The sequence below is a fragment of the Haplochromis burtoni genome, unplaced genomic scaffold, assembly GCF_018398535.1.
Source record: "Haplochromis burtoni strain Fernald_Lab_line unplaced genomic scaffold, NCSU_Asbu1 Contig_62, whole genome shotgun sequence".
In the NCBI taxonomy this organism is placed as follows: domain Eukaryota; kingdom Metazoa; phylum Chordata; class Actinopteri; order Cichliformes; family Cichlidae; genus Haplochromis; species Haplochromis burtoni.
The window spans coordinates 2,296,646-2,307,721 of record NW_024582423.1 but is presented as its reverse complement, the minus strand read 5'-3'; the positions used below and the strand labels follow the sequence as shown (position 1 = coordinate 2,307,721).

At 40.4% G+C, this 11,076-nt stretch overlaps 1 protein-coding gene across 1 annotated transcript in view; it reads right to left on the bottom strand.

The window, feature by feature from the left end:
- Positions 1–1,887: 1,887 nt before the first annotated feature.
- The window catches only part of mfsd3 (major facilitator superfamily domain containing 3), a 63,031-nt gene continuing 53,842 nt past the window's right edge, over positions 1,888–11,076 (bottom strand). Inside the window, exon 6 of the mRNA XM_042221206.1 lies at positions 1,888–3,434. Coding sequence (XP_042077140.1) covers positions 3,318–3,434 — 117 coding nt within the window. The 3' untranslated portion in view covers positions 1,888–3,317. The remainder of the gene's footprint in view (positions 3,435–11,076) is intronic.

Below are 11,076 nucleotides of genomic sequence, written 5' to 3'. Positions count from 1 at the left end.
AACAACTGCATGATATGTTTAATATGTTTCTGGTAGTGTGTTTACAAGTTTCCATATTCCATGTTTATCTGTTTTATGCTGCAGTATAGTGTATCAATGTGTTTGAAAGGTGATACTCTTCTCTTTCGTGACCCACTGTCTTTTCTTTTCTGCTCTCACACTGACTCCCATCCCTGTTGTTACTGTGGAGACTGGCAGGACCTGCTGCCACAGGACGCACTCACCAGACTATTGTACTGGATGTCTGTGTGCTATAAGGAGCACATAATTGGGCTGTAGAGACACAACACACACGTAACATTAGGTACTCAGGTCACTGTCATCATACAGTCATTAGACAGGGACCTGAGCATGTAAAGTGCACACACACACACACACACACACACACACACACACACACACACACACACACACACACACACACACACACACACACACACACACACACAGACACACGCAAAAGAGCATTATACTGAACCTGCAGATAACAGCATGCACACAGCCATACTGTACATGCAAATGCTTTCTTTTACAAATGAATGAATAAAATATGTTAATGCTCTAAACACACACACACAAACGCACACACGCACACACAAGAAAGAGTTAGAATCAATGAATGCGCCGATTAGTTTTGAAATTTGTGTGTGCATGTGTGCGTGTTGTGTATTTGCGCGTGTTGTGGGGGATGTGTGTGTGTGTGTGTGGGTTGGGGGGGGGGGGGGGAGCCAACTCTCTCACACACACATACACAGAGTATCTGGGGGGTGGGGGTACAGTAAGCCCTAGTGGATTTGTAGAAAGGCCCGGATTGTTCATTAATAAAGAAAGGATGAAAAGGGGGAGTGGATGAAGTGATGTGTGTGTGCGTGCGTGTGTGTGTGTGTGTGTGTGGGTTAGGGAGAGGGGGACAAGGAGAATGGGGAGAGAAGGGAAGAGAGAGAGAGAGAGAGAGAGAGAGAGAGAGAGAGGAGGAGGAGCAGGAGGAGGAGGGGTACACAGTATTAGACGGTAATTAAATAATCATCTGTGTTGCTCTCGTTTACTCCCTCCCCTCTTCCTCCTCCGCCTTCTCCTGCAGCACTAGCGGCCACAACACCTGTCACAACTCATCACCCTCACACACACACACACACACACACACACACACACACACACACACACACACACACACAGAAAGAAGAGGCTACAGAATAAATCACATCAAAGGCATAGACGCAGTATGGACACACGCAGAGTCTTATGAAATTTATGCACTCATACATAACATAGACACACTCATACTTGCTTGTGCACACAAATATGTTGATAAAACACACAGGAGAGCAGTATGAGAGCACGGTGTCTGAGGTGGGTGTGTTTTAGAAAGCAAGGGCGGTTTTCAAAATATTCTCCACAACTCAGTTGTCTTTTTAGGCCGCCCCTTCATCCTTAGGAGCCACCTTCTCCTTTCTATTGAAGCACTGGGTCTTTCTTTCAACGTAAGTTAGCTGCTGTCTAGTCTTGGTAAATATGACGGCCTTAAAGTACCAACATCAATTCAAAAAATAAAAATAAAAATAAAAAGTGCACTAAAACAAGGCTGATTAAGTGACAGTTAACAAAAATAATTGTTTAATTACAACAATGACCTATAAATTTAAGATTTTTGGTTAGTTTCTAACTGTTATAACTGACAGATATCATAAAGTCCAAACAGTTTTAAATATGGCTAGTTTGGTTTTATCTTTACATAAAGCATTTTTTGACTCATCAGACCACTTCCTTACAAATAAGCTATTCATTTAATGTATATAACTCTCACAAGTGACATAAGAAAAGTGGTAACTAGAAATTGTTATGACTGAGTTTTTGAAAAAAAAAATTTCCCTAGTAACTGAATCATATTTTCTTAATTTTATTCAAATCAACATTTTATTCATAAGCTTACAGTAGAGTGCTGGAAAAGTAGGAATATTGGTAGGGATCCCGTCAAACATTCAGAGACGGTTATCATTTAAAATTCACAATGTGTGAACTCACCAGATGCACCTATTTTAACTTCCTGAACAAAAACTGTCAGGATTGAGAAAAACACCCAAACTCACTGAGCAAGTCTCTGGATTTTCATGAGCTTTGTTCTGACACGCACAAAACAATAACGTTACCTTGCAGTTAAGTAACTAACCACTTTCAAATAAAGCATTTTCCATAAATCTTTCTAAAAGTGCAAACATGGAATACGACATGTTTTTGTAACATCCGCCAACAATTCTCCACCCTAATCATTTATGAGAGTACTGACAGTTAAGATTAGGTTATATAGTAACTATGTTTTTCTCTTTAATTAACCCCTACAGAGAATATAAACCATAAGAAACAGCACAAATCACATTTATGCATCCACGTATATGAACTGAGGGATCACCTGTATAACCATACCCACTAAAACAGACACACGGTATCAGCTCACATTCACCAACATATAGTCTCCAGATCAGGCCCAACCTGATGGAGAAGTACATTATGTATAATTACAGTCAGCCATATGGTCATGGGGACTGTTGGGCAGGCCAGCAGGGTTGAGCTCTGAGGAGAAGACACATGCATCCACAACCATGCTGCAGAATACACATTCAGTAGTGTTACTGTGGATTAATTCTCATTCATTGATTCATATTCCTGAGCGCCGCCACAGGGTCTCCCAGTGAAATCCAGTGTACAGGTCAGTATGGCTAGATAATGTGACTTTTGTTAATGAAGATCAGAGATTTGTGCCTCTGTACAGCAGGAAGTAAACAGGATTCTGATTAACATCTGATGGGAATTGCTCATTGATTTTGTCTCCTGTTTTTGTGGTGATTATAATGTTGCTGGAAACGATCAATCTGTCCTGACATAAAGAGTCAGATGAATTTGTGGAGCCAGTGTCCTATATGTAAACCCAAAAAGTGAAATAAAAAGAGTACAGGATTTAAAGGAGATGGATGATTCTTGTTAGTGTGCTGATCATTTACAGACAGGCAATAAACACAAAATAGACAGAAGAGTGGCACTAATGTTATTAGTTCTGCAGATAGCAGTCGTATCACTCTGATGATGGTCCTGGATGAAAAGTCAATATCTCATCAGTGTGATGCCAAAGACCATGAACGTAAGTACAGTTGTTTTAGTTAACATTTCATCAAAAATCAAGGCATATGCAAACACTGTACAGAACATCCAGAGTCTATACATTTTGGATTAATGGAAAGTTGGTGTCGATACAAAATTGTATTCTTACATCTATACAAAACACACCAAAGTGCAACTTTTAACTGTTGGTGGCACCTTACAGTTTACATGAACTCATCACTGGCATGGATGTCATCGTACTCTTGAGGCTTTAATGATTTCTTTGAAATATTCTTTTTCAGTGATGATTGAATGATTGTCGACCACAAAGAGTTAAAATTCTGAAAAAAAAGGAAAAAAAAAAAGCTCATTATCCACACAGAGATAAAGTATAAGTATAGGTTTAAATATACACATACACACCAGTTAATATTTAATTAAATTTTCCTTTGGTAGAGTTCATTTCAATTGGTACAGACCCAGTTTTTAAGCACTGTCCGCACATTTTCTATAGGGTTGAGGTCAGGGCCTTCTTAACACCATTCCAGAAGGTTAATGTTAGCATGCTTTATCCAAAACCAGCTTTGATGTGTTTGGGATCATTGTCCTGCTGGAACACCCATCTGTCCAAGTTTAAGCTTGTTTTGAGGTGAAGTTGAAGAATTTGGAGGCAGTCCTCCTTCTTCATTATTCCAGCCACTTTGTGAAACAAGTACCACTGGGAGTAAAATAGTCCCAGAGCATGATGCTACCACCACCATGCTTGACAGTTGGTACAGTTTTCTTAGTTTTGAAATATTCCTCACCTTTACTCCTCCAAACAAACGGCTTTGTTTTATCTGACAATAAAACTTGTGGACAGCTGCAAATTTCAGTCAAGCTTGAAGGTGTTGATTTTGGAGCAGAGCTTCCCTGCTTGCTTGGTACCCTCTCAGTCCATAGCATTGTAAAACCGGCTTCACTGTGGATAATGATGTTGGTGTTCCAGCAGTGTCCAGTTTGTAGCAGACATGAGCCTTGATGGTTCCTGGGCTGCTACTGAACATCATAACCAATATTCACTCATCTCGGATCTTCTTCCAGTCTTTGGAAACGTGGTGACACATCTGAATAACTTTTACTTACGTACAATTATTTAAGCTCATGGTCCTGGAATCTGCAGTTGTTTAGAAATGGCAGATTAACCTTCTGGAATGGAGTTCCCAAAACTCTGACCTCAACCGAATTGGCATTTTTTGGACTTTACTGAAAAGCTGGGTCTCTAACAACAAACAATAGTTCAAAGAAATCATGCAGATTCATGCCAACATTAAGTGTATGCAAACCTTTGCCACAATTGTACATAATCACATACTGTCTATACCATGAAAAATATGAGTTTGTGCACACAACCTATTGGTGATTGTAGTATCCAGATATTTCACTGTTGAACAAAGAGATGACAAGGAGAAGCACTGTGTTATTACACCCAAGAACTTGTCGAAATTTAATAAGGAAATAACAATAACTTGAAGTTGTTATTTTCTGTATGACTTTATCAGTCTCTCACATCACTGTGAAGGAATTTTGGCTCCAGAGTAACAAAGTTTAAAGTCCAATTACCTGCTTTTATGGATAATTATACTTACTGGTGATCATCAGTTAATTTAGTGCATTTGATTTAGCAGCACCTGGCTGCTACTTACCCTCTGAATTCTGATGGAACAAGTAAAAGAGTACTAAATAGTGACATGTAACATGGGTACTACTGTATGTCCTGTGTTGTTATTCTTCCAAGGTTTTATTTACTTACAAGATAGATAGAAGTTTATGAGTAGCAAATAAATGCACACACATTTAATGGCTACGGTATCTACAGATACTGAAAGGGCAGGATGTGATTATTGGAAAGAATGAGTTTTTCCATCTATGTAACATAATGAAAAGGAAATATTCATATTAGGGGAAAACAAACCATTGAAAAGCTGCTCATTAAACCTCATAAATAAATGCAAATCATCTTAATTAGTTCGAGGACCTTGGGTGCTTCTGAGCTTCTTCTGCGCCTCTCTCTTTTCTCTCACTTGTTTTTTTCCCCCTGTTGTTTGTTTTCTTGCCGTTGTTGTTTTTGAAGTCCATTCCCCCCCCTCCGTCTCCTCCTCTTCTCCATCGCTGCCATTCGTCTCCCTCCGTTCTCCTCCCCTCTGGTTTCATCGCTGTACCGGAGTCTCATGGCTCTTTCATTGATGAGCACCCGACCTGGACTTACCCTCTCTAGATGGCCAATCCATCAGAAGGTGAGAGGGAGGTTTGGACAGAGTGACTGGGTGCGGGTAGGAGATTCAGGATACTGGTGCCACTTTTGGCATCCACTTTTTGGCGCAGATATGCTTAAGCATAAATAAAAATCACTCACAGCTGGCTTTGGGAATGTGATTAAATTCATGGGATGCATCTAAAACTTCTAAAAAAACATCAGGAGAAAATAATTTCACAGCATTTTTTTGATATAAAAATCGAAGAAATGTTAGTGATTAATGACGATAAAATGTTCGTTAATCACAGGGAAATGCACAGAAACACTATTGATCTGTCAGTCAAACTATCTATGCCTTTCTACAGGTGTAGCAGTGTAGCAGTGAAGAAAGGGCCGTGGGAATTTGTTTGTCACAATTTCTTACTCTCTCACAAGCTGTTATGAGAGAAAGATGTAGACTGGATGTCCATATTGTCACTTGGTGTACCTGTTATTAGTTCAGGGACTCATAATTGGTCTCTAGTCTATCTGTGATATCTTTATGGACATCTAATGGGGCCTTTTGCTTAGATGGGACGATGAGAGGAAGAGATAATTGGTCCTGAGGTGCCTACACAGGCTCATAGGTGCTGCCATGTACAATTCACAAATTACCCAAGAAGCTCACACCTATTCACTTTAACAAGGTGCTGTAAATCATGGTACTGCATACTCATCTGGGAAAACACCGGTCTTAAAAAAATGCAAAATAGAGAGGCTCTGCTGTTTTTATTCATTGTTAAAGGGCAATGTGTTGTGGTAACAAATAATGACTCTATGTGCCGTTTATTTCGTGAGAACTAGAAACAGATTCTAGATTCTATACACCTGCGAATGATCAACAATGTAAGCAGAACACTGGGCGTGAAAATAAGCAGTGCCCTGGGAACAACATTCAAAGATCGATACCACATGACTTAAGCCTTCATTGCCAATGCAAAAAGTAAAAATTGGGGCTTTAGCACCCCAATTCAAATATACCTTGAGCATACAATTTGCAATGTGCAAAAGCAAGAGCAGGTCACCATCCATGTCATTATTTATTTATTTTCTTTGAGTTTTTGGCCAGTCTGTTAGTGCTTCAAACTCCTAAAACAGGTTCTATGGGCAAAAAAGCTGATCTGCAACTGTCTTTTTTTGCTGTCTTTTTAAATCCTTGCACATTTTTTTAGAAGCCTGTACTTTTTTTTTCTTACAAGCACTGCACATTACAAAATACTAATGCAAAGTGGCTATTCAGCATAGCCACACTGGCACTTTTTAGTCTTAATGATTCATTTTTGGGTTTAATAACTGGTTAGTGACCAAGACCAGGCGCTTTAACTGTATGCCATATGCTAATCCTAGCTACGCCTTAAGCACAATCTTGTCTGAACATCTCAATTTACCATTATATACCAAACACCCTCTATGATTTTGGTGATGCAAAAATCACCATTCAAGCTACCAAACTACTAAACTGCAGTTTCCCTGCAGTCCATTCATGTTCTTAAATGGTTATTGACATCGACATGTTGTTTAAGGAAACTAAGAGAATGTGACTGTTTCAGTTTTTTGTTTTCTTTTACTCTCCTCGACTTTAACATGGAGGATTCAAATCAGCATCTTTTATTAGCCGAAGTTGTTCAATAATCTTAACTATGTTTTTCTAATCCGGAAAATTTTCAGCAGCGTTAAACTTGATTAAACCTTAAAACAGAGTGCTGCAGTGTGTGAGGCGGTCATCAGAAAACAATCCGTTTGGTTATAAACTTGGAAACAGTGAAGTAATAAGTAATAGTAGTAAAAACTGGTAATTGAAAGCATAATTTTTGCTGAATAATTTCAATAATTAAGTCCTTGTTAGTCACGAGGGTTGAAACCACAACAGCAGGAGTTTTGCAGGGATCCCAGCAGCTGGACCGGCAGGCAACACAGAGACGAGTGCTATGGGATCTTTGGAAGTCAATGTATTATGCAACAAAATAGTCGGGTGTGACCCTGGTTTCACTTACCCTGACCTACATACTGTGTACCGACCACTGACACACATCCGCACACTGACGCAAATGAGACCGAACCACGCACCAGAAAGTAGACACAGGTGTTAGAAACACATGCGCCTTGCCACACATAATGGGCTGCAGTCTGTCAACGTTACAGTAAATATGCCATCAGTGATACGGAAGGTAATAGTCTGTAATGACTGATCAAAGCACTGTAGTTCATAATTTCCAATAAGTTTAACTAAATAGTAAATCGATGCTGTTGTTGGTCACGGATCAGCTGCATCAGCTGCATCTTCAAGCAGTTATGATTATTTCAATGTTACAAAACACCCAGCGGAGGTCTAATTAGATTAAATGACCAATAAGTTGCACTTATTAAGCGCGCTCATCAGCCACACTCCTCATAGACAGACCTCTTTCCCTACATTGGCACTGAGTGCTTGTGATTTCTCATGTTGTTATTCCCTCCACGATAAATTATTCAATATTTGTTTGAATAAATGAACATGAAAAATAATCTCCAATGGCTGCAGAAGGCAATAGCTAATTGGAATTAAAGAAAAAAGTTTGAGCCTTCTTTTTTGTTGTTGTTGTGCTTCTTTCTTTTGCACTCTTGCCTTTTATACTTTCTTGCATTGTACCAACGGACTTTTTTCTTCTTTCATGTAAGTTCATTACGTTTAATTTATTAATGTCCAATATTTAATGTGCCAAAAATGTCAGATTCAAACAGACGAAAATGGGGCATTTTCTCCTGGTACGAGGGATGCACAAGCTGTTTGCTGCTTCTTGTTGTGACTCTGGGGGCCGAACGAGGGATGGGAGGGGAAGAAACAGAGAGGGAGAGAGACAGAGGGGAGGGGAAGAGAGCGAGAAAGAGTGAACTCTTCAGTCAGACCTGAAGTTTATCTTTAACCAAGCTTCGAGCTCCCAAACCACAATGCTGCTTGGTGCCAAAAGGCACAACTTTACAGAAACTAACCTCAAAACGGGGCTGGAGTCGTCGGGAGGAAGACAAGTTTACAAAAACAAACAAACAAACCTTGCAACCTTACTGTAACTCTGAAGAAGAGCAACTTTCTATGGATTAAATTTAGTGCAGCTCTGAAGAACAAATCCTTAACTTCCAACTTTTGTACAGCCGTGAAATTTATATTTGATAGATACAGCGATTTCTTATGCAGCTTCAGTGTGAATATGAAATGTTATCTTCTGTGGTAGGAAAGCTTTCAGCACGCACTTACACAAACGCACAGAGCAGCCGTGCATCCATTGATCAGTGAACAGTTTGTCCTTGATGTCTGCCCCACTGTCATTGTGATCAATGTTTTATTGACGAACTGGGGAAGAGTCAGCTGACTGACACACAGACACGCACGCACACACCTGTGATGAAGATGTGTGAGCGCGTGAGTGACGCTGCCGCCTTTTCCGTCATCATTCTAATGACAGGGATGAAGCAGGCAGACAGAAAAACAGACACGCTTTCAGCACATCTGTTTGTTTAATACTTTTATATATTCTTTATCGGGTAATCTTTAAAAATCTTTACAGGGGAAGTCTTTAAAAAACATACTAGATTTTTGTCAGAAAAATAATTTTGCAGCATTAAACCGAAGCATTTTCGGATGATTAATATGCGTGTGTGGTCTTGGAAGACGTGATTGATAATCATTTGTGACTTTTAATGTGGACATTGAACAAACTCCCACGCGTGCGCGCGCGCACACACACACACACACAAACGTAGACGCAAATTTAGAGTTGCTATAGCAACAGAAGGCTAGCACACAATGTTCAAGAGACAGTTTCTCGAACCATTTGCCAATTTGGTTAATTATGTCTTTGTGCCTGTGAATAGGCCTTGACTCCCCCCCTCTCTCGCTCTTCCCCACTGCCCCCTGTGCCTGTCCTGGTTCAAGCCTGAGCACAGCCAGCTGAGACACACACACACACACACACACACACACACACACACACACACACACACACACACACCTATTGTTTTTTTGTGGGCTGGGTCCAGGAAACTGGGAGCAGGCGGATGGAGGTAGGACCACAGAACAGCAGCTCTAATGAGCCACTGGCTGTCAGGAACGGTTAGGCTGCTGCGCAGGGCCAGTGGAGTGGTGAGGCCTCCACACGCATACGCACATACATAAATACAAAAAGCTAGTTGGTCCAGAGACTTCTTTGGTGACTTCTCGGTTTGTTTCCTTTCCTCGTGGTTTTAAAGATTTCCTCAGCTGTGTCACTTTTTGATACATACTAGTGGTGTATCAGTCTTTTCCCTGATATTCTCTTCATCTCGTTTTCATTTACAAAACAAAACCTAAAAAAATACAGATTATCTGCTACTCATGTTACACACAAGCCACACAACCTGCATTGCACATGCAGCTGAAATATTGCAGAGCGTGGATATAATTGATGCAATCAAAGTGTGTGTGCCGTGTGTTTTGAACGTGCATCCTTTAGTTCCAGTCAGCGAACCCTGCTGTCCACTACATATGTTTGCTATGTTTCTCTGCCTCTATTATATGAATGTGCACACCGGGTCTCACACAATGACAGCCATCTGTCAATATACACACACACATACACAAACACACGCACTCATGAGTACACACTCACAAATGCTGTGAGCTCCGCCTTGAAACAAGAATAAAAGCTGAACATAAAGTTAGCAGAAAAAAAATCCACAGATTTGTGCTGACAGAGACAAAAGATCTTGCAGCAGAAGCAGCTGAACTTCTCCGTTTGTTTTCACACTTTCCTCACTGGCAGATGTCACAGGAAAAGTTGATGAGCTTCTCGTCCCACACGCCTGTCGAGATGAGATAGCCGGGGAACCGGCTGAGGTTAAAGCGATGTGAAACCACACCTGAGTCTTACGGACTCTGCTGTCGATTTCATTCAGTGGCTGCTTCGCATTGTGCTGTGTGAGATTATGCTTTGATTTGGGAGTCTCGACAGTTCAAAAGCTCAGGCAGGAAACAACCGGGGGAGTGATTTCCACGAGTCTTCACAGAAAACACTTCACTGGTGTAACCTCGGCATTGTCCTGTAGTAAGCATGTCTGACTGGAAATAAGTAGACTGTGGAGAATGTTTGCCCACAGCAGGACAGACCGCAGAGGAGACTTGCCCCGCAATGAAATTAAAGTACAGATGTTATCAATTATCAAGAGCCTTGGAGTCATTTACTGCACTGTGTATCCTCATCACCACTTTCTTTTGCTTAATTATGAATCTGTCTAGTCTGCAGTCACTAATTCTGTTAAAGAATTTAACAATATTTTAGGTGTTATAAAGATACTTCAATCACCTCAATTTTGTGAGGGAATACATGGGAAACAGCTGCTTCAGTTTTCCTTGTATGTAACAACACTCATAGTGTTTTTTCATGCATTTAACTATATTTTAAAGATACACTGCTGTTAAGGGGTTTTTACTTGCTCTTGGCTAGCTACAGTAATTTCTTAGTTGCTACACAGCAGATGTCTGCCTTTATGAGAGACAGTCACACAAGTTAACTAGCAAATGATGGTTGTTTTGCATTTATCATGAGAGATTGATCTGGGAGCCCATTACTGATGAGTTAGCCTCTGGGGAAATGTTCAATACTTTGAAGCTTCCAGGGTAGTCAACCACTATCTGGCCAAAAACTTCTTTTTACACACACACACACACACACACACACACACACACACACACACAC